At 44.5% G+C, this 23,675-nt stretch overlaps 1 protein-coding gene across 2 annotated transcripts; it reads left to right on the forward strand.

Moving 5' to 3' along the window:
- Positions 1 to 1,981: 1,981 nt before the first annotated feature.
- Positions 1,982 to 21,814, forward strand: LOC112049714 (uncharacterized). 2 transcript variants are annotated; one of them, XM_052886381.1, is made up of 6 exons: positions 1,982 to 2,433; positions 5,570 to 5,669; positions 14,999 to 15,111; positions 16,246 to 16,528; positions 17,593 to 17,952; positions 18,507 to 21,811. In XM_052886381.1, the coding sequence occupies exons 2-6, from the start codon at positions 5,618 to 5,620 to the stop codon at positions 18,644 to 18,646; spliced, it is 948 nt and encodes a 315-aa protein (XP_052742341.1). In that variant the 5' UTR covers positions 1,982 to 2,433; positions 5,570 to 5,617; the 3' UTR covers positions 18,647 to 21,811. The 2 variants fall into 2 exon arrangements, with proteins under 2 accessions (XP_052742341.1, XP_052742342.1); XM_052886382.1 differs by lacking the exons at positions 1,982 to 2,433; positions 5,570 to 5,669 and adding an exon at positions 5,768 to 6,097 and having other exon boundaries at positions 18,507 to 21,814.
- Positions 21,815 to 23,675: the final 1,861 nt, after the last annotated feature.

Below are 23,675 nucleotides of genomic sequence, written 5' to 3' on the forward strand. Positions count from 1 at the left end.
AATATTGGATATATTTAAAAGATATGGCAAATATTATTAAAAAAAGTTATTGGTAAACAGGTCCCTGTTGCTCACGCCTGCTGGATCTAAGCGAACCCTGAACACTGTATATGAAAACTCACGTTGCCTTGCACCCTTACCACGTCGAATCGTCCGCATATTAGTTCACCTCTGATATACAGGGTGTCCCGTAAATATTGCGACATACTTGCAAGATGATAGCTGACATCAAGGACTACTAAAATAATGCAATATGTGTAAAATACACAGTTGTAATGACAAAAACAACTTGGAAAGTGTAGTAAAAAGGCAAGTAGTTATTTAAAAAAATTTTAATAAAAAAAAATACAACCGACTTCAAAACCTAAAAACGTACCCACTAAACTAAAAAGCAAAAAATAACATCATAATATGTTCTATCTGCTGATCAGTATGAAGGCGGTGCTAAGCCGGTGATGTATTAATTCAAGCCATGTGAGCATATCTTATAGATTTAGATTTTGCAGACAATGTTGTTTCATGTGGTCCTGTAAGAAATGGCTTAAATTAAGACAACACCGGCTAAGCACCGACTTCATACTGATCAGCAGGTAGAACATATTATGATGTTATTTTTTGCTTTTTAGTTTAGTGGGTACGTTTTTAGGTTTTGAAGTCGGTTGTATTTTTTTTTATTAAAATTTTTATTATTTTTCAATTTTTAGTGTAAAATTTCATCTCAAACGAATACATCAGACCCCTAATGACAGTCACAACTCATCTTGGTACAAAATTCTCAGCAATACAAATTAATCAAGCCCAAGCACAAGGTAGCTACCGTAAACCGTCAAGGGGTTCCCTTCATTAACCTTGGTCTTCATCATCAGACCCCTAATAACAGACACAACTCATCTAGGTAGAAAGTTCTCAGCAATACGAATTAATCAAGGCCAAACACAAGGTAGTTACTTTTAACTGTTAAGGAGTTCCCTTAATTGTCCTTGGTCTTCATCACCAAACCCCTAAATGACGGTCACAACCTATCTATGTGGAAAGTTCTCATTAAGACAAATTAATCAAGCCCAAACACAAGGTAACTGCTGTAAATCGCCAAGGAGTTCCCTCGTCTGTTTTATGACTCCATCATCAGATCGATTGTAAACCTTCATAATTTTGTATTTCTTAAAGGCACTAAATGGAAAAGTTCACGAACACACTAGACACCCATATAATTTTCGAAAGTTTCCCTCAATTTCTCCAGGATTCCATCATCAGATCTTGTCATGATGGCAATGGGACCAAATGGGGACTATACCGTTTCAAACAAAAAAAGAATTTTTGAAATCGGTCCACGCGTCTTTGAGTAATCGGTGTACATACATAAAAAAAAAAAAAAAAAAAAAAAAATACCGACCGAATTGAGAACCTCCTCCTTTTTGAAGTCGGTTAAAAAAAATGAGGATGAACTACGTTGTGACCCACGAGTTATTTTCCTTTCCGTTTGTCCGTTCGCGGTTTTGGTCAGAAATTATTAGCGCTAGAAAGTTGTAATTTAGCATGAGTATGTAAGCAAGATACGCCGATAAAGAAATTTTGAAAACTATATATTTATTTTAAATTTATGCAAGCCCGACATACAGACTAAATAACTTTTTAGTGTTCTTAAACTTAACATTGAAATCTTACTTGCCGTTCTGTTCTCACTCGTTATTAGTTCATTTCTCTTCAAATAACTTGTAGAGTGAAAATCAATATAACTTAATGACCGTAAAATTTCGGCTAACATAATATATTGCGTTATTTTAGTAGGCCTTGATGTCCAGCTGTTGCCCTGTAGAGTATGTCGTACTATTTACGGGACACCCTGTATGTACAGAATTCTTTAATCGGCATCCTACATGATCGATACTCGAGCTCGAGTCCCGGCGCGGGGTCGCCGGCGCGGGGCGGGCGGGCGGCGCACGTGGGCCGGCCGCCCGCCCGGCGCGCGCGCACTGCGGCAGTGTCGCGCGCCCTGGCTGCGCGCTCGCGTGTGTTCTGGTCGCGAGTGGTGCTGCCGGAGTCGCGGGACGCGGGACACGCGCGATCAGTCGCACTTCGCTGACGACATAAGGTCTACAAATTGGTGGCAGCTCATTTCTCATTCGTTTACAAATCTGTGACTTTTGACATTATTATTCGACCGGGAAACCACGGGAAAAGATTGCGGTCGACCAACTACCTCCATTCGAAGTTTTGTTGGCGAAGTTTTCTAACGGATGATTCGAAAAGATTTTGTTTACTGATTGTGTTAGTGTTTAGTTGTGGTGTTAAATATGTACTTTACCTGCTTCTATTTCGATTCGATGAAGATCTGATAGATATAAAGTATAGTTCAGGCCTACTCGCTGTTGCATCACTCGTGACTGCCACATCTCGCTCTACTCGTCGATAGAGGTTCGCGACGGAGCAACGGTAGGTATCTAGTGTTGTGTTTTTTTATTTAATTCTATTATCTGTCACAACCGTCGGCCTGCATGTACATACTGAGAGCAGCTCTCTCTGATGCTGCTCATCACTGGGATGAGACGGAGACCTCTCATCTCTCTGATTTCAAATCAAATTCAAAGTTTTCAAATCGTTCATAGTACGCGGCGCCGGCGCCGAGCGACGTGAGCACTGGTCGCGCGTCGCGCAGCTGTAGTTTACGTGCATCGCTTAAAGTTTTACGATTTGGTTCCTCCATCTGGTATTAGAGAGTCGTCAGCGAGGCACGGAATGTTAGTTTCCTATTTCGGGCAGGAGTTAGCGCTCGCAGCTGCGCGCACGCGACCTTTGCGTGTTCCGAGCGCGGTGTGCGCGCTCGCGGCTCACGTACGCACCGCGACTGTTGTTTGTTGTTTCTTTTGGTCGTTGTTGTGAAAGGTCACTCACGCGACAGTCGCGTCGCATCCCTCTCGACCGCGGCGCGGATGCGCTGCACGTGTGCACGTTACCTTACGTTACGGTCAGAGAGCTGACGTAACCTTCACCATCACTACAATGTTAAATCCGAGGTAACATTCAGAAAGAAAAGTTAAATTTTTTCAAAAGTATTTTTTTTAACTACTTACCTGCAATCTAACTTTATCTATACTTCTATACTAATATTATAAAGAGGTAAAGTTTGTAAGTTTGTAAGTTTGTCACATTTTTTAAATGGGGTAATCTTCGGAACTACTGGTCCGATTTCAAAAATTCTTTCACCAGTAGAATGCTACATTATCGGGGAGTGCTATAGGCTATATTGGTATCATATATATTAGCCGAGTTAACACAGTTTTTGTCATACAGGTCGGACCGAAAATCTTCTTAAGCAGACTTATTCGCATGCGCTGCCTTAACCATTGTGTAAAATTGAAATTAATGTATGAAGGCTTTATGTATCTTTAAAAGTTCTACAAAAAAGTCCGCGACGTCATATATCTATCTTCTATATATTAGCAGATATAGTACCTTTTGTGTTTTAAAAATTATTAATTTTATATACTTAGGTTTGAGTCATTATTTATGCTACTTAACTTAAATCCTTATCAAAATAAATTATTTAATAATCACAAGGATATTATGGAGATAAGATTTGCCCTTTATAGTATGTTAATTAGTTAAATAGTTTCGGAGATAATACAAAATTTCTAAAAGACGCAGAAATTCCGCTACATGACGCCCCGCGCTTTCAATTACGTAGTTCCCGTTCCCGTGTGAATATGGGGATCAAACATAGCCTATGACACTCGCGAATAACGTAGCTTACTACTGGTAAAAGAATTTTCTAAATCGGTCCAGTAGATCCAGAGATTACACCTCTTTAGTTTCTTGGGAAATAGTCCTTTGGTTATCGCACCACGCTCAAAGGGCAGGACCGATTTTGCTAAAGGTAGGGGAAGGGTAGGGGTAAGGTAGGGAAGGTGTAGAGTACGAGTAGGTTAGGGTAGGGTAGGGGTAGTGTAGGGGTAGGGTAGAGGTAGGGGTACGATAGGGAAGGGGAAGGAAGGGAAGGATAGAGGTAGGGCAGGAAAGGGGTAGGGTACGAGTAGTATAGGGTACGGGTAGAGTAGAGTACGGGTAGAGTAGAGTACGGGTAGGGTACGGGTAAGGTAGGGGTAGGGTAAGGGTAGGGTAGAGGTAAGGCAGGGGTAGGGTAGAGTTAGGGTTAGCGGTAGGGTAAGGGAAAAGTAGGGGCACAGTAGGGTTGGGTAGGTTTAGGTAGAGAATAGGGTAAGGTAGGGGTAGGGAAGATGTGTACATAAGTAAAAGCGAAAGCGAAAGCATGACCGCTATCACACTAATATTTTAAAGACGAAAGTTTGTGTGTGTGTGTATGTTTGTTCCTCCTTTACGCTGCGGCTGCTAAAGCGATTTGGATGAAATTTGGAATGGAAATAGATTTTATTCTGGATTAACACATAGGCAACTTTTCATCCCGGAAAAATCCATGGTTTTCGAGGGATTTCTAAAAAAACAAATTTTACGCGGACGAAGTCGCGGGCGTCCGCTAGTTATCAATAAAACCGTTAACTACTTTTTACGATTATTATGTTGAATAAAAGACCTGTGTGTTTTTTTTCATTCTAACGTTATATAGAACACATACCTGGTTTTAAATAAATGAAAGAAAGAAAGAAAGAAAATAATTTATAAGTATTTTAAAATTGTGGCACACTATTATTGTCGTGCCAATACGTCAAGCACTCGGTCAAGGCTAAACCACAAGTAGTCACGCGTCAGAACACCACGGATGCACCGGCTCCTCACAGGAGTCAGGAGCAGCCCCGCACTGCGCTCCCCCTTCGCTATACCGAAGGTTCATTGTACGACGTTGATGACTGTCGGTACTAATTTAAAAGGGCCCTTATCGTAAAGTTAATTAAATTTTGTCATAATTTGTGTTCATTTCGACTGTGGCGGCGATTTTATGACCCCGCGACAGATGGCTTCGAGCCGGTCGTGATATCTCGCTCCACAGACGAAGTTAATAGACAATAAACTGGCGACTGCGCACCACATGCGGCGCGAGTGTCGACCGGTGACGTCACCGCTGCTCACCGGCTGCTCACCGGCTGCTCACCGTACTGAACTGTCGGTCAGTTCGATACCATTAGATACCGAGGTACCTGCACAGGTGGAGAGTAAACAAACAACGCATACATATTCATATTCACATATACGTAGGTGCCTACTTACTCGTTTCCCGAAGTAATATCCCAATCGGTTTCGAGAAGGACGGTCGGAGGTTTAATCCGTAGCAATCCTCCTGGATGACATCCAGGCTACCCCGGACGTCATCCATTTCCCCCCTTCCTCCTACAAAAAAATACTCGTACGTACTTTGGAATGATTTATAAAACTCATTAATCAGAGAACGAAATTTTATTTTCTAGAGATTTCAAGTAGAGGGGAGGATTTAATAACGGATTATGAGCGGAGATAGTAAACGAGGGGCGTACTGTGTGCTACAATAGGCAGTACATAAAACAGTATGCACTTTAGTATCTTACGTGCTTATGCGCAACCTGCACCGGTAGACAATACTCTGACCCAACTGAAAAACAGTTCGCTCTAATTGTTTCAGTCAGCCGAGCAGCGCGAGCTGATGTGACGCGGGTGCGGCGCGGACAGCATGTGCGCGGGTGCGCTGCTGCTGCTGCTGGCCGCACTGCCGCTGCTGACGGGTGAGTGCCGCCCGGCGCTGCAGGTGACGTGAGCGCGGGGTGCGGCGCGGACGGCATGTGCGCGGGTGCGCTGCTGCTGCTGCTGGTCGCACTGCCGCTGCTGACGGGTGAGTGCCGCCCGGCGCTGCAGGTGACGTGAGCGCGGGGTGCGGCGCGGGCGGCATGTGCGCGGGTGCGCTGCTGCTGCTGCTGGTCGCACTGCCGCTGCTGACGGGTGAGTGCCGCCAGGCGCTGCAGGTGACGTGAGCGCGGGGTGCGGCGCGGGCGGCATGTGCGCGGGTGCGCTGCTGCTGCTGCTGGTCGCACTGCCGCTGCTGACGGGTGAGTGCCGCCCGGCGCTGCAGGTGACGTGAGCGCGGGGTGCGGCGCGGGCGGCATGTGCGCGGGTGCGCTGCTGCTGCTGCTGGCCGCACTGCCGCTGCTGACGGGTGAGTGCCGCCCGGCGCTGCAGGTGTATTATTTTCTAGCAAATAATATATATGCAAGAATATATATAGAAATGTCAAAATTTTTCACTGTATATGGCCCTTTTGTTCTTTCTACACCTCGGTAATTGGTGTTCCAAGATGAAAGATGTTAGAGGTAAGTATAGAAAAAGTTTTAAGAAATATTATTATGACGGAGCTATGTCCAGAAGGCAGATTACAAAATACTAGCGCGCGTGTTCTAGTCCGCGCGTGTAGGGATTTGAACTTTTAGGTATTGGTCTCGCGTCAAATTATTTTGTCAATAAATGAATCCGTGGTTGTGTATGATATTATAATGGCGGTCACCGTAAGCGAGAGCGTCGGCCCGTCACCGCACCGTCGTGAGAAGAGGCATCAGAAGTACGTACACGTGGCGAGTCCTCCGCGTGCTCTCGCCTGCGGCGCATCTGGCGCTGAGTCAGCGCTGGAGGAAGTGAAGCCATTCCGCCCGCGCTTGATAAATTACCGGCCGCTCTCTTGCATTCCGTCGCTCTGTTCCGCTGCCAAATCATTATCGGTTGTCACGTATTTATATTTTTTGCAATCTCGCGCGTTCGGAAGTACGCCCACGTGGGCGGTGCGCGCGCTGCCGCTGACTCAGCGCCCACGTGGGCGCCGCGCGCTGAAACTGACTCAGCGCTCGCGCACGCTCTTACAATCTGAGAATGTTTTCCCTTTTATCATCCTCAAATTCCCCTCACGTCCTGTAGAATTGGCAACTGGTTTTTGTGTACGCACTTTTTGACATTTTCCGCTGACTTATCGCGGTCCCTAAATTTAACAATAAATCAACGACATTGTACCTACAATAAATAATAACTATTTTGCTCATCTATCAGTATAAAGACCCTGTTAGGTACAAACATCATTCATCATTAACAACTCATATTCGGCTCACTGTTGAGCACGAGTCTCCTCTCAGTATGCTCAGCTAATAATAATCTACCACGCTAGTCCAATGCGGATTGACAGACAGACTTCACTCACGCAGAGAATTAAGAAATTTCTCGTTTTTTTCACGATGTTTTACCTTCACCGTTTGTAAAATGCACAATGCACATAACTGAAAAGTTAGAGGTGCATATCTACCCTGGACCGGATTTTAACCTACGCTCTCCGAATCTAACGCAGAGGTCATTATTTCATATATTATGTGATCTACTATATAAAAATCTACTATATAAAAATAAGTCCGGTTTTCCATCCTGATGCTATAACTCTAGAACGCACGAACCGATTTCCACGGTTTTGCATTCGTTGGAAAGGTCTCGGGCTCCGTGAGGTTTATAGCAAAATTCAGAAAAAGGTAGGGGTAGGGGTAGGGCAGGGGTAGAGTACGGGTAGGGTGGGGGTAGGGTGGGGGTAGGGTAGGGGGTAGGGTAGGGGTAGGGGTAGGGTAGGTTAGGGGTAGGGGTAGGGTAGGGGTAGGGTAAGGTAGGGTAGGGTAAGGTAGGGTAGGGGGTAGGGTAGGGTAAGGTAATGTAAGGTAGGGTAGGGGGTAGGGTAGGGGTATCGTTGGGTAGGGATAGTTGAAAGTTTACATCGAGTGTCACGCGGACGAAGTCGCGGGCGTCCGCTAGTTTCATATAAATATGGGAGGCTATTAGTATTAGGGCTCGCGGTTTAGGAACAATATACAGTCTAGTATAACTATTGGATCACTTTTGAGCTCACAGCCACGCGGCCTTAGTATCGTAGGCCCGGGCCATTTTGTGTTTGGACCGACATTTAGTTAATGAAGTCAGTCCACAGTCGACACCCTGTAGTGACACCACGGGACAATGTGCAGCTCGCAGCCTGTGGACGACTGAGACAACAGACGAAGTCAGTAGATGATTGAGAGGTTTACTAGTTTAGTTGTAAAATGTGCTCACAACTTCGATCAAAGTAACTATTAGCGAATGTGTGGCCACTTATACACATACCTATACATTACATACATTTGTTCATTTAGAATCTGATATTTCTTACTAATTAATACTATCAAAAGGGGCTTAGTGATGAACACCTCGGCTGCAACGTGGAGCGCACGCACACAGACACAAGCTCCACACACGAGCATTAGCACACAAGCAAGCGCCAATATATACAATAGCTTTACACGCGTGTGTGAGTGCGGCCGCAAATCTTGTTTTTCTATAATTAACGTTCGTAATAGTCGGTCTATTGTGAGCGCTTCGCCGCTGACCGTTGTCAATCTAAACATCTGTACCGAGCTTAGTCTCGCATTAGCAATTGCGAAACCGTTCCTACGTAAGTAATATAGGTTCCTGATTGTGCAATTATGTATTCTGTGATATAGCCCAGGAGTCTACACCGAGGGATCAGTCAGCGAATAGTAAAGCTACCGTTTGATGTCGATTGTTATGAGTTGTTCTGATGGTCTCCTTCACGCGCGGGCGCTCAGCGACAGCGGCGTAATGCGGAGTGCGGACAGGCGCAGGCGGCGCGATCTAACGCGCGTCGCTCGTCGCTCGTCGCTCGTCGCTCTGTTGCGCTATCAATATACAATACCTAGTATTGCGCTTATACCTCGTTTGTTCAGTAGTTAACATAAGCGGCACCGAATCACGAATTTCTAGGCTGAGTCTCGCGCAGTCAATAATTCTGTTGAAATGTTCTATACCAGTCCTGAGTTGGGAAATGGGAAGTTACACTAAAGTCTGAGAACACATCGAGCCGTCGCATCGTCCCAAATATTATTAACCTGGATTACAGAGAGTTTAGCCACCCTGAGCCAAATGATCCTCATCGGAGCAGCGTAGAGGTCCTGGGCTAATAAAGAGAATCGTCTGCTTTACAGTTGCCAATAAAAATAGAGTAAAGGCATTGTGATCACTGTTGCGCATACAGATGCCGGGAGCCAGCGCCGGGACACATACGTTCGTTTGAATGTGTCCCGATGCGCTGGCCGTAATAAAGCCCAGGTGTAGAAGCGTCACAAGCCCGATTAATCTGCGTCTCTGTTTAATCAGAAAACTCAGCATTTCAGTGTTGTTGGCAAGGTAGTACTTCCCCGGTTGACACGGCATTTGAACATGATATCACAGAAAGCATAATAATATGTACACCACATTGACGTGAGCTGTGATAGCCCAGTGGACCTCTGCCTCCGATTCCTGAGGGCGTAGGTTCGATAACGGTCCGGGGCATGCACGTCCACCTTTCAGTTGTGTGCATTTTAAGAAATTAACTATCACGTGTCTCAAACGGTGTAGGAAAACATCGCGAGGAAACCTGCATACCAGAGATGCGTCTTAATTCTCTGCGTGTGTGTAGTCTGCCATTCCGCATAGGGCCAGCACGGTGGACTATTGGCATAACCCCCCTCTCATTCTGAGAGGAGACTCGAACTCAGCAGTGAACCGAATATGGGTTGATTATGATGATGATGATATTGATTGTTAGTATTTACTTAATGTCAGCCACTGACGATCAAGTAAGTTAACACGTCTGCAGCGCTAACGGCTTGACGTCCGAAAAACTGATTTTGTGTTGATCGCGATTGGCATGATGTCAGGCATATCGCGACCAACGTACGATCAGTTTTATCGGATGTCAGCTTACTTGATTGTCAGTGGCTGAAATAGGAGGATGTAGGAGTTCATGCGTCGTTAGTAGATAAGTATATAACGCTGCCCGCCGACTTGCGTCGCGGCGTGAGGGCGTGCGACGACGAGAAATTACAGAAATCGACGATTAATTTCATAATTTCTCACTTAAATGACGATTAACCGCATGACATAGTGGCTGTAATGGACATGTCAAAGCGCTGCATAAATGATCAGAGGCGCGGCGCGTGCGGAGCGGGAGCGGTAAACAACTTTAATGGAGCCTTTGATGTTGCGCCGAGCGCCGCCGCCGCTGGTTGTGTGGCTCCACGCAGCTGCTCCGCCGCTGCGGCGTCGTGATACGAGGTCATGGATTCGAGTCAACCTAGGCACGATCCGGACCTATTAGGTGGCGAGTCTCGCTCATAGCTCGTAGCAGCCCGGGAGTGCGAGGAGGCACTAGGCGGGCACGGCAGGTAGGTACTCGACGGAACGGTCGCGGCGACAGAGCGAGCGTCCGCTGGAGCTGTAGCAGAGGAAGTGGCCCGGATTCCGATCAAAGGGCCTCGGGAGCGTTCCAAATGACGACAACTCAAAGTTAAACTAAAATTTATGTCGCTGTAATGATGTCGAATCTATTTCGGATCCATTTTTGCTGGCGCTGGCTGACATACCTACAGTCGTATATCTGTACCATGGTTGCTATCGCGAATGTTTTGCCACAAACACTTGTTGAGGTTGAGAGATAACTCGGTTACGACGAATGTAAACAAACTAAAGATAGTAAACGCTCGCGCTCAGGATCCGCGGAATATTTTTACAATTTATACCAAAATGGTTGAGGTATAAAATTATGTTTATTTATCTACTAGCTGAAGCCTTATATAAGATAAAGCCGGGACTCCCGGAGACGTGGCTGTATCGTCAGCGCTGGCGACAGTGCCGGCGAGTGGCGAGGGACGGACGGCGGACCTCCCGCGACGCGCCGCTGCAGGCGTGCACGTGCGCACTCGAGCAGAACAATGGCTCCGGAGGGCGCGAGTGCTGCAGTCGGCACTCCCTGTAGGGACGGAACAATAACTAACTTCTTGGAATACTTTTGTGAGCGCAAACAATGTACAGCGTTCCCTCGCTCCCCCCGAGCGCCGCTCCGAGTGCGCGCCCACCGGTCGACAATACTTACCGCTACGGCGTTCGGCGATAAGTGGCGCTGACCTGGTTGCGTTCAAACACGTATGAGTTTAATTACGTCGAACATTGTTCTGAAAATTGCTAAATCGTGAAGCCGTTTGCCAAATTATTTCGCCGAGATCGTTTGTTGCTAGTTCGGTCGGCAGAAGTCCGGCGGGTCGGTTTGTGTCGCCTGGATGGACGCAATCGGCGCTATCGATGGGAATGGAATGGAAGTGACGAGTGTGGGACACCCTGAGGTGGGAAGGTGAGCGCGGGCGGCGCGCGGGGGGCGGGGCGCCGATAGTAAGTTTGTGTGTCAGCGCGGGGTAAATATAGCTCTGCGATGAAGTGTTGAAATGTTAATAATGCGAGGCCGGTCGTTCCCTCCCCCCTCGCCAACTACTCACGGCATCGCGGGATCTCGTGGCCTCATCCGGTGCGCGCTACAGTAGGACTGATGTGATTGTACGCACTTACTGAAATCTAAATTGATAGATCTAAAAGTAGCGCCAACCTTTTGGTACGGTTCGCTGCGGAAGAGGAGGGACTATCTTTAGAGCTGCGAATGTTAAATCAGTTCAGAGATTTGTTTTTGGCGTTTGACGGCATCGGCACATCGGCGCATCGGCTAATGTCGGCTCGTCATGGTCCCGGAGCGATGCCACTAATGTTGTAGTCTGTGTCACTGGTTACGTCACAGTTATACATTACAACGGACCGCGACTCTACTTTTCTGGTATAAATGTAATAAGTAGTAGTGTTGTGCTTTATCGAAAATTAGTTCAGCGATTAAACCATGAATAGGTAACAGCCATTTATACAGAAATACTTATTTTCGCATTTATATTGCTACGGATAGTAGGCACAAGTATATCCAGAATACTGGTTATACTCAGCTTGGCAGTTATACAGTTATAATTTAATCGAGGCCCGCATCTTGAATTAATTATTATTATTTCATTTATTTCCTTCCACCAAAATCCAAATATCCTGAAGTAGCTAGTGCTAGGTTGATTACCTAACTTTTACCTAAAATTGCCTTGATGTAATTAAAATTAATCGTATCATGTATCTATTATACTTAAATACATAATTTGATAATCTAAAGACAATTTCAACGCTATTTTATTTATCTTACACGTTTGCTAATAACTTTGAACTTGAATTAATATTAACGAAATTGTTAGGTAACACTTCTGATAACATTATGATGTACCTTCTACACACGACACACCCAAAACATTGTAATATATACTAGCGAACGCCCGCGGCTTCGTCTGCGTCAAACTCGATGTAAACTTTCAACTACTCCTACCCTACCCCTACCCTACCCTACCCTGCCCCTGCATTTAAATAATATGTTAAATGAAAATCGGCAAGCCGTTTAAAAGTTGTGCGGGGGGGGGGGGGGGGGTGAAAGTGGGGAAGAATAACCGAATGTCTCGAGTCTCAAATGAAAGCGCACTGAAAGAGTAGGTATATTGATGAGTTGATCAAGAGTGTTTAGCTTTGTTTGATTAGAAAACTGGGAAGTGAAAATCCGACGTGTTCATCTATACTTTTAATTTTGTAGAGATGTCATTCTGTACATGAAATATATTTGCAAAATAACTGTCAGAGGGTGATTAGTGATCGATACTGATGCCAAAAATTCTATCAGTAAAATTTTGTCTGTCTGTCTGTATGTTCGTTAAAGAAATAAAAAGGTCACGGCGGATTTTAACGAAACTTGGCACAATTGTTTTTCATACTCCTGTGCAGGTTATAGTGTACTTATAGCAGAGTAGTGAAGGGAAATGTTGGGAAAACGGGAGAAATTAACAAAAAATAACTTTAACTAAAAAGCAAAAAATAACATCCTACCTATGTGCTACCTTCTGATCAGTTTGAAGGCGGTGCCAAGCCAGTGATGTTTTAATTAAATACGTTTAAACTACAAAATTTCTGTGGTTATTCCAGAAAGAGCTTTAATTAAAACATGACACTGGCTTGGCACCGCCTTCAAACTGATCAGAAGGTAGCACATAGGTAGGATGTTATTTTTTGCTTTTTAGTTAAAGTTATTTTTTGAGTTGGAAGTCGGTTGAATTTTTTTATTAAAATTTTAATTTTTTTATTTTTAGTTTTAGCATACCCACTGCGTGTGTACAGTCACAACCTGTCTAAGTGGAAAGTTCTTATCAATACAATATTATCAAGTCCAAACACAAGGTAGCTACTGTGAACCGTCGAGGAGTTCTCTTCACTGGCCCTCGTCTTCATCACCAGACCCTTAATACAGTCACAACCCATATAGGTGGAAAGTACTCATCAATACAAATTAATCAAGCCTAAACAAAAGGTGACTGCTGTAAATCCTTGACGAGTTCCATCGTTTGTGTTTCGGCTCCATCATCAGACCAACTCCAAACTTTCATAAAGTTGTAGTGGTTTAAAATACCTTATGGAAACACTAACAAACGTACTAGCCGTCTCTACAACTTTCGAAAGTTCCCCTCAATTTCTCCAGGATGCCATCATCAGATCCTGACATGAAAAAAATGGGACCACCCTGGAAGTAAACCCTACAAAACAAAAAAAGAATTTTCAAAATCGGTCCATAATTGACGGAATTATCGCTGGATATACATAAAAAAAAAAAAAAAAAAAAAACATACATACAGCCGAACGTATAACCTCCTCCTTTTTGGAAGTCGGTTAATAAAATATAATCAATTGTTGTTAGCGTCAAGTGTCCCCACCCTCTATCGGCTAAACGGTTATTTATGGATAAGTTAAAAAAATCAGGAGAGTGTAAATACCTATTAGGTATGAATTCTGGGAATTGACTTGAGTTATAAACATTGATATTTATTTAATCTATCTATACTTATAATAAAACTGTAACAGGTCAAATTCTGTACATTGAAGATATTTTGAAAATGTTTACTAGAGGGCATTATATAATTGATACTGGAGCCAAAAATATTTGATTTCTTGTCTGTCTGTCTGTCCGTATTTGTGTTGACCGGGCATCACGCTGAATGAATTCTAATGAAACTTAGCAAGGTTTGAAAACATAATACGGAGCGGTTTATAGGATTGGTACTTTTTATATTATACTATACTATTTAAATAAATTTGTATATAAAGTCCTCCATTTTTAGAGTTACAGTTATAAAAATTAGTCCATAAATCAAGAAGAAAATGCGAAATGTAATGTAGTTCAAGAATTTTTAAAATTCAACTCCTGAAGCGCTTAAAGGCGTTGAAGTCTATGAAAAAATAAAAATCAGTCATTTATCAAGTTATATTTGTAACTACAAAAATTTCACCCCTAAACGGTTAAAATAGGGTTGAACCTTTTTAATGAAAGTCCGTCATTACTCAAATTTTGTTTACTGTAATAAATTATATGGACTATCGATATAATGTAAAATGCAATAGGGATGAAAAATTCAACATCTAAAGGGATGAAAGGGATTAATCTGAAATTGAAATCTAACATTTTCAACTCATTTTGAGAAAAATCTCAAATCTCATTCTCCTCTATGGGGTTTAATAAGGGTTGAACTTTTTTTTATGAAAGTCCCTCATTTGTGTCAAATTATATTCACGGTAAGAGATACATTGACTATACTATTGACTAATAGAATGTGAAATGCAATAGGAATAAAAAAATTCAACCCCTAAAGGGATGAAAGAGGTTAAAGTTTTTCTGAAATAAAACATCTAACATTTTCAAGTCATATATTATATGAAAAATGGTCCACATACGGTAGGCTTAACATGAAAAAAGAACTTCGTAAACTTCCCCCTATGTAGTTGAATAAGGGTTGAAGTTTTTTTATGAAAGTTTGTCATTTCTTAAATTTTGTTTATGGTAACAGATAACATTGACTATTAATAGAATGTGATATGCAATAGGGACAAAAATAGAGTTGAAAGTTTGTACAAACTTGAAATTTTACAAAAAAAACGCGACGGGGCATTTTACCCAAGGACAAAAAACGCGCGGCCTCCGGCCGCGTAGATACTTTATTGTACTGGCCCAAAAAATAATTTTAACGGGCCACCTTCTCCTTCCTTGAGACGACTCAAGACACGAGTCTCGTCACCGACCACGTGAGCTATATTGAGAGCAGATGTTTCGTTGCAGGCGGACGCGACGCCGGGCCGGCCTTCGCGCCGCAGCAGCAGACGGCGGTGCTGGCGCGCGCGGGCGCCTCCGCCGCGCTGCGCTGCCGCGTGCTGCGCCTCGCCGGCCGCGCGGTGAGTGACGCCCGAGACTTGTGGTGTAAATATTTGTGAGTTTTCGGGTTTGTCGCATACCGCAGCAAGTATGCAACTATTAATAGGCGACATAGTAGCGTTCAGTGCGCACGTAGTGTGTGTAGCGCAGGTGGTGCGGGCGCGCAGGCGGCGCGTCGTCCTCGGCGCTGAACTCTAAATATAGTCAATGCCAATGTCACGCCGCACGTGGCCCGCGCTCCGTGCGGCGGACATCCGTCCGTGCGCTCGCCGAGCGCCCTCGCAACTCGCTCTTGTCGCCAAACCGCCGCAGCGGGACAGGTCCATATTTCATTACATCAATCAGAACAATTTGCGCCTCGATCAAGTGGAAAGCTAAATTTGCGACCGTTGTCATGTCGCTGCTGTTGTTGCTACTGCAGTGACGCGCACGCCGGGCTGCTGTTACAACACTCTACTACTTGATAATTAGTATTAATATAAAAAAACGCGGGGCGCGCGTCGGTTTACTTCTCCCCAATACCATGACGTCTTCGTCTTACTCCGACGCGGCCGATTGGGCTCACTACGTCTAACTAGAGTGTGTCTTGCGCTGACGAGAAGACATCGGTATCCGCGTCGCCTACGTACCATCGCCTGCCGTCCATCCTCCGCACGTACAATAAATCGGACACGTTACGAGCGATCACCACTAAACGAATTCCAAAAATAGCGCGATCTGGCGCGTGTCGCGGAAACGCGCGCGAATCGTCCCGCGCTGTGAGCGGCGACGGCGGCGGTCAACGACTCGCGCCCGGAATAGCGCCACGCGCCCGGAAGCGCGCTCCGCCTGACGTCACCTCTCTCACTTCTTCATCATCAGCTCTCGCCGGAAGGAATCCGACAATCACGGCTACCTTCCAGGGATATCCTCGATATGTCAATGTATGTGATATCATCGTGAACCGTTCGTTGTTCCGACTTTCTGCTGCATCTGACAGTAACGTGTAGGTACATCGGTGTATCTACACCCATGCGTACTCTGCACAGGCTGGCGGCTGCCCGTCACACATACAATTTAACAGTGTTTGCTGAGCGGACGGGGACCAGTTGTCACATTCAGATGACGTGTTCGTGTCCTGCACCTGCCGTGACGCGCCGCGCTCCGTGTCGCAGGTGTCGTGGGTGCGCTCCAGCGACCTGCAGATCCTGACGCACGCGGGCGACGTGTTCACGGCGGACGCGCGCGTGTCGTGCGCCGAGGCGCCGGGCGAGGCGCGCGACGGGTCGGACGAGGCCGGCGAGGCGCACGAGGCGCGCGAGGCGCACGAGGCGCACGGGGCGAGCACCGTGCACACGCTGCGCATCGAGCGGCTGCGCGCGGCGGACGCGGGCCGCTACGAGTGCCAGATCAACACGGAGCCCAAGATGAGCCTGTTCTTCAACCTCACCGTCGTGGGTGAGTGACGGCCGAAGCCGAGGGGCCATAGGAGAGGGGATGTGGAGCTCAGATCTACCATGCCGCTCCACTCCGTGTCGGCGAGCTTAGCGAATGACAGTGACCGGGGCCGACGGCTCGACGTGCTGTTGGAACTGCAGGGATTCCCTCTCTTTTGAGTAGGAAGGCAGTCCCTGGAGTGCGCTGTTCAAATACTTGCAGTTGGTTCTACAATTTGCATGTTCATGTTAAAACAATCATCTTTTATTATATTAATTGTGATAAAGTACCTACTTATTAGATTAGACACTTATTGTCTTATCAAATAACTGTAGCACCTACCTCGGTATCTCCTATCTGTTCCATTGTCAAACTCAGAACTCCTTTAATATAATTATTCAGTAATCTTGTTTGTTATTTTCTGGTCGTATCTAATCTAGCGACAGCGCGGGGCGATATATCACTGGCAGCTATCAGCGCCAGAGTGCAGGCCCGATAGCACGCACGCGGTATCAACTTGCAATTTTATTCGTTATCATAATTCAAGTATAATTATCAATAATAATTGTATATTGCACATCAAGTCGTATTTTCAACCCCCGACGCGACGATGTCTGTCTGTCTGTCTGTCAGTGGCACCATAGCTCCCAAACTCATAGGAAGCTTTCATAGGACGAACGACTATTCATAATTTTAAATTTTATGACTCACTATTTATTACTTTTACGGCGAGGCCACCCTCCTTATAAGGGAGGGGACATAAGGCGTATTACCACAGAATACATAATTATAATGCGGGTTGCCGGGCGGCGGCTTAATGATCTAGTCAGTCCAGTGGTTTGCTTGTTGTTTCGAATCATCTGGTCCTGGGTTCGAATCCTGGGTTGGGTATGAGATACTGAGATTTTCTTTCTTGCAAGTTTTCAATTACAACTCTCAGTCCAGAGTTAGGATAAATAGGGGTAATCACGAGTAGGTATTACACGTACTTCGGTTAAATGGCCGTTAGGTACCTCGCCTCGCTCCGCACAAGGCGGAGCGAGGCTGATGTCGAGCGTAGACGGCAGTGTCGGTGTGATCGGCAGAGTCGTCGCTGCCGCTGGTGTCGGTGCGCGCGCTGGGCGCGGGCGCGCGCGGCGCGGTGCGCGCGGCGGGCGGCGCGGCGCGGCTGGCGTGCGAGGCGCGCTACGAGGCGCCGGCCGACGCGCTGGCCGCGCTGCCGCCGCTGCGCGTGCGCTGGTCGCGCGCCGGCGCGCCGCTGGACGCGGGCGGCGCGCGCGGCGGCGTCAGCCTCGACACGGAGCGCTGGCCGGCGCGCGTCGTGTCGCGCCTGACGCTGACGCAGCTGACGCGCGCCGACGCGGGCCGCTACACGTGCGGCGCGGCGGGCGCGGGCGGGGAGCGCGCCGCCGCCACGCTGCTGCTGCACCTGGACGACGACGCAGGTACGTCGACGACGCCGACGCAGGGCGCCGCGAGTCGGCCGCGATATGCTAAACGCTAGTCGTGTCACATCAAAGAGAAAGTACTTTATTTGGATTAGTCTTTTTATTATTATCGCGCTTGGAACTTAATTATCTATAACAATATCTATTATATTATAATATAATGTCGGTATCCGATAAACGTTATCATCAAAAATCCAACAATAAGTCTGCGAATAGGCAATAATCTCACAATATGATAAGGTCTTGTTTTTTTATATACCTCAAAATAAAGATACTTATTTGTATAGAGTAATTTAGTCGCATAACAATACATAATCCTTGGTTTTGGGAGATCAGTACTCATATTATTTAGAGTTTATTTCAACGACGCCTACAGTAAGCCATGTTATCGTAAATAGAAATAGATAAATGTGGACCAATGGTGACGGAGTTGCCTCAATCTGATATATTTCGTCCTAACGCAATTAAAGAGATATCGATATTTCCGGTTGCGCCGCTATTGGTTGATATTTATCTGCGTCAGTAACGAGCGCCGCCTGTGTCTGTGGCAGACGGCGAGCTGGGCATGCAGCGCGACCAGGCGGAGGCGCGGGTGAGCGCGGCGCGGCGGGTGCGGTGCGCCTGGATGCTGACGCTGACGCCTCTGACGCTGTTTCTGACGCGTCTGACGCGGCTGCCGGCGCTGACGTGACGCGCTGTGACAGCGCGGAAGTGTATCCGTGCATTGACATTTGACGTTGTACATATTGTGAATAGTTATTTATAAAGCTGACTGCACACTATCGGGTGAAGTGCGGAACGAATTCCACCCGGGGCCGCGGCGCTGTGTGCGCACAGCTGAACGTGTAAATAAATATGGATAGATGTTGAAGGGTAAAATTGTTTAATTTTGACTCGTGGTACCAGCGACTGCCGAGTTGCGGGCGTTCGCCTCTATATTAGGTACATACTCATAATGTACTTATAGTACTCTTGTACACTAAACCACTTAGATACAGAAAACATCAAAAACATCAATGTGCTGCACACTAATACTTTCCACAGAGGAAAAGAACCAGCAACCTTGGATGCAGTAGGTGTAGTCAGCACCCACTGCACCGCCGGCCGTCAATGAATTCTGCGACGTGAGCACTCTGTATAGAATACGAAATTGCAAAGACTTCATAGTTTCAGTTTGTCTTTAAGAGGAAGTGCTAATAATATAATATGATCTGCTGGCAAATGCCCCGCGGTTTCATCTATGTAGTTCCCAGTCCCGTGGGTGATAAAATATAGACAAAATTTTGATCAGTTCTACCCCCAAGGGGATAAAATAGGGGACGAAAGTTTGTATGATACTTTGACAATTTTAAACCACTCGGGTTGGGACTTTGCACGCATAAAGCTACTATAACGTAGGCATTCCTTAAGAAATAATTTTGATAAATTCCACCCTTAAGGGGATAAAATAGGCGACGAAAGTTTATATGGAAAGTCCTTCATTTTTGAGTTATAATTTTAAAAATTTGTTCATAAATCATAAAAAGTACAAAATATAATGTGATTTAAGAATTTTTAAAATTTAATCCCTAAAGTGATAAAATAGGGGTTGAAAGTTTACATTGATTTCCACGCGGACGAAGTCGCGGGCGTCCGCTAGTACCTTATAAAAGTGAAAGGTCACTCGTCAGAGAAATATCGGAAAACGGCTTGAAGTACAAAGATGTTTGGCAGAGAGTTATTAGTATACGTGCTAAAAAGGTTTTACAACAGGGCCAGATAAATAGCGAACGAAGCGGCGGCCAATATTATGGAATAGGTATTTTCTGATAACGCAGTGAAAAATATTGCCACGTAACTATATCAGTATGTACTGTTGCGAGCCTACCGGCCGACTTGTTGCAATTCGCTTTACGATTACGACATCGATACTGGAAACCTTTGTAATAGAGGTTAAACACAGGTTATATTATCCTCTCCAACTGAGGGACAAGCGGTACCAGAAGTAAATAAACTGTATTGTATATAGAATCCAACCCAGGCCTTTTGAGGACTCTTGAGGTTTCGTGAGGTGAGGGTCGTGAGCCCCCGTCGTGAGTCGTGAGGGTCGTGAGCCCCCGTCGTGAGTCGTGAGGGTCGTGAGCCCCCGTCGTGAGTCGTGAGCTATTCGCCGCACGTTACCACCACCTTATCTATTTTCGAAGTAGATAAAATGTTATTACTAACGAATCTTTACTATTACTAATATTATAAAGCTGAAGAGTTTGTTTGAACGCGCTAATCTCAGGAACTAGTAGTCCGATTTGAAAATTCTTTCAATGTTAGATAGCCCATTTATCGAGAAAACCTATAGGCTATATAATATCCCAGTATTCTTTCGGGAATGGGAACCACGCGGGTGAAACCGCACGGCGTCAGGTAGGTAATAATGAAGCTCTTGCTAATGTAATGTAATTTTATGTTAAATTCTAGTGGACAATAATGAATTATTATATTATTAGGTATGTTTGACATGTTGAAGGATGTTTACATCTCTACAACCGGTCACAAGTATCGGGCTATCCCGGTACTCGGGACCCAATGTAATGCTAAGACGTTCGTCCCTCTGTTGGCAGCTTAATTAATTAACTAGAAAGAAAACATCTATATAAAATCATTATTGGCAGTCCTAGTCTAATCTAAAGAGTTGTTTGGGGCGACGTGCCACCTATTGTTTACAACGGTGTCATGATACCGTATTGTGATCCGGTTAAAAACCTTGGAGTTGTTATGGACAAGGAATTGTCGTGGTGCATGCATGTCAAGGAGTTGAGTAGGAGGACGTTTGCGACGTTGAGTTCGTTACGACGCCTACGTTCTCTTCTTCCAATTCCTACCAAAGTTATGTTAGCAAATTCTCTCCTACTCTCTGTTCTCGATTATGCGGACGCAAGCTATCCCAGTTTGACTGAGGACTATCTTAATAAACTTGAGCGACTTCAAAATGTTGCAATTCGGTTTATATTTAGCCTTCGCAAATATGACCATATATCTGAATTTCGTCAGAAACTCAAGTGGCTTCCTATTCGCCGTCGCCGGGATCTGCATGTACTTTCTCTTCTGTACTGTGTGCTCTTTAATCCAAAATATCCTCCTTATCTTAAGGAGAAATTCACATTTCTGGGAGTGCAATCAGAGCTAAGAACATGTCGTGCTCTTACTCTGTGTATGCCTTTCCATAGGAGTAAATTTTACAAGTGTTCATTGTACGTACGTACGTACGTACGTTGTACGTGCTATTAAGCTATGGAATGCACTCCCAGTCGACATTCGGAAATCCAAATCCCTTGACTTGTTTAAAAAATCCGTTAAGACATATTATCTTAGTCACTAGTTACATATTTTATTTTATTAGAATATTTATCATACGACATAATGATATATTATATATATTAGTTTATGTTATGATATTTATAATTATTATATAATTTGTGTATTATGGTTTATGTATTAGTGTGTAGTTATTGTATGTATGTATATGTACATTATTATTACGTACACACCACCTACAGTTGTCCTAATAAGTTCCTAAGCCTAAGGTTGCCTGGAAGAGATCGCTACTAAGCGATAAAGCCGCCTTTTGTATTCTACTTATTCTTGTGTTTCTGTTTTGCTTGTTTTCTTTTATTTTTTGTGGTGTACAAATAAAGAGTAATTAATAAATAAAAATAAAATAAACATCTAAATATTTATGAATTCACAACATTTTTTTACTATTACTAGCAGACGCCCGTGACTTCGTCCGCGTGAAACTCGATGTAGACTTTCAAGTACCCCTACCCTACCCTACCAGTCAGTCCAGGCTAAGTCTGCGCCGCGCTCGACTCGCTCACGCTCAGTATGCTCACTGCTCGACTCGCTCAGGCCTAGTCCGGACTATTTTAGTATTTTAGTCGAGTACGAACGACTTTTGGGCGGTAAATCCAAAAATTGTTCGCACTCGACTAAAGTACTAAAGTAGTCCGAACTAGGCATCACGGCTCCGGCTCCCGCTCCCGCTCCCGCTCCCGCTGCGGGCGCATTCGCTGCGGCACGCACTCGGCGTGCGCCGCGTCACACGCGTCAAGGTGAGGTGCGAGAGGAGCTGCGCAATAGCTGTTGTCTTATCAACACGTTATTGTTGTAATTATAGCTCCGCAAACAACGCACACTTGCGTTGTTGTTCACAATCTTTCGCTATACGTGCTCACCTACCTAGGTACTTCATATGGGTACGCAGCAGTGGCGAAGGAATTTGACAAAGGTAAGCCGTCCCAAAGTAAAGGAAATTCATACCTACTCCGGTTTATAAGTATGAATTTTTTACCTCTTCGCCGCGCCGCTGGTAGGTAGGTACCTAAACGTTAAATTAAAAACTAGGTAGGTACTTACTTTTATATTTGAATTTAGTTTTTTTTTATTCTTTACAAGTTAGCCCTTGACTACAATCACACCTGATGGTAAATGATGATGCAATCTAAGATGAAAGCGGGCTAGCTTGTAAGGAGTAGGATGAAAATCCATACCTTGACGCTTGTAGTAATCCCTTACTACAAGCGAGATGCTAAATTTGCAGTTACTAAAGCGTCATGGGGACCGATTGCATTTGGTAGATTAAATGATTGGATTAATAAATGGATATATACTTTTTTCGATTTTAGCGGTAGAAAAAAAAACTACAGACTTTAAAAACATTTTTTATTACTTTGGCTTAATGAAATCGTCAGAAAACATGCACACCTTTTAGCTATCAACTCACCTACCTTATCTTAATCTGACGCGCTGGTTGAGTATTTCCGAAGTTAGTTTTTTTTTTGGTTGCCCTAAATGTACCCACCAATATTATGGGCTCATACTTGGTGGAGGTACTCAACAACGTGCAAGGTATAGTCCCTTATGTTTATTTGCCGCGCTCGAGTAACTGCAAAAATCCCCTCTTCGGCTCCTCTACTATTGGCGGTACGTCTTTGCCGGTAGGGTGGTAGCTAGCCACGGTCGCGTCCTCCCACCAGCCAGACCTAGACCAATTAAGAAAACCTCAATCGGGGATCGAACCCATGACCTTCGTCTTGTAAATCCATCGCGCATACCACAGAGACCGTTATTTTTTAATTCACTCCGCAGGAATAAAATTTTTGTATGTATTTATTTTATTTTGTGGTCATAGTTTGTTGCCTGAATGAATAAGATAATAGGTTATTTCCTTGCCTTTTATGTGTAATAAACTGATTAATTATTAGTTACTTACTCGTATATATGTAAAAAGAAAACCTCTTTAATATTATTTCTTTTTGGTAATTTACTTTTTTTTTCATGACATTGTCACATTTGAAATATTCGATAAATTGACTTAACAGCAAAACATTAAAATTTTTATTAAAATATAAAGTAAATGTAAATAATAGCTTTGAATGTTGTTTTTATATTTTATTTATAGGTAAGTTTTAGTTTAGTATTTAATTTAATAATTTAATGTAAAATATTGTAAATAACAATTATATTTTATTTATAGAAACACAAACAAGCTTTTATTACTAATATCACATTCATGTGAAATAATTGTCATTATAAAACATCATTTATGCAACTATTTTACGAAAAATGGAGAAACTGAGGTTTGATTTTGAAGTAAAACCAACAAGTGATGGAAAATCAAACGCAATATGTGTAACTTCGATTGCCACACCTGATGGTAAAACTTTCAGTATACCAGAGGAATATCA

This window comes from Bicyclus anynana, chromosome 17 (genome assembly GCF_947172395.1).
Source record: "Bicyclus anynana chromosome 17, ilBicAnyn1.1, whole genome shotgun sequence".
NCBI classification, from domain to species: Eukaryota; Metazoa; Arthropoda; class Insecta; order Lepidoptera; family Nymphalidae; genus Bicyclus; species Bicyclus anynana.

Excerpts from the sequence above, each read along its gene's own strand:
- LOC112049714 (XM_052886381.1), top strand. The coding sequence starts at position 5,618 with ATGTGCGCGGGTGCGCTGCTGCTGCTGCTGGCCGCACTGCCGCTGCTG. Across the intron at positions 16,529-17,592 it reads CTTCAACCTCACCGTCGTGG|AGTCGTCGCTGCCGCTGGTG; the intron begins GTGAGTGACGGC and ends TGTGATCGGCAG. Across the intron at positions 17,953-18,506 it reads GCACCTGGACGACGACGCAG|ACGGCGAGCTGGGCATGCAG; the intron begins GTACGTCGACGA and ends TGTCTGTGGCAG.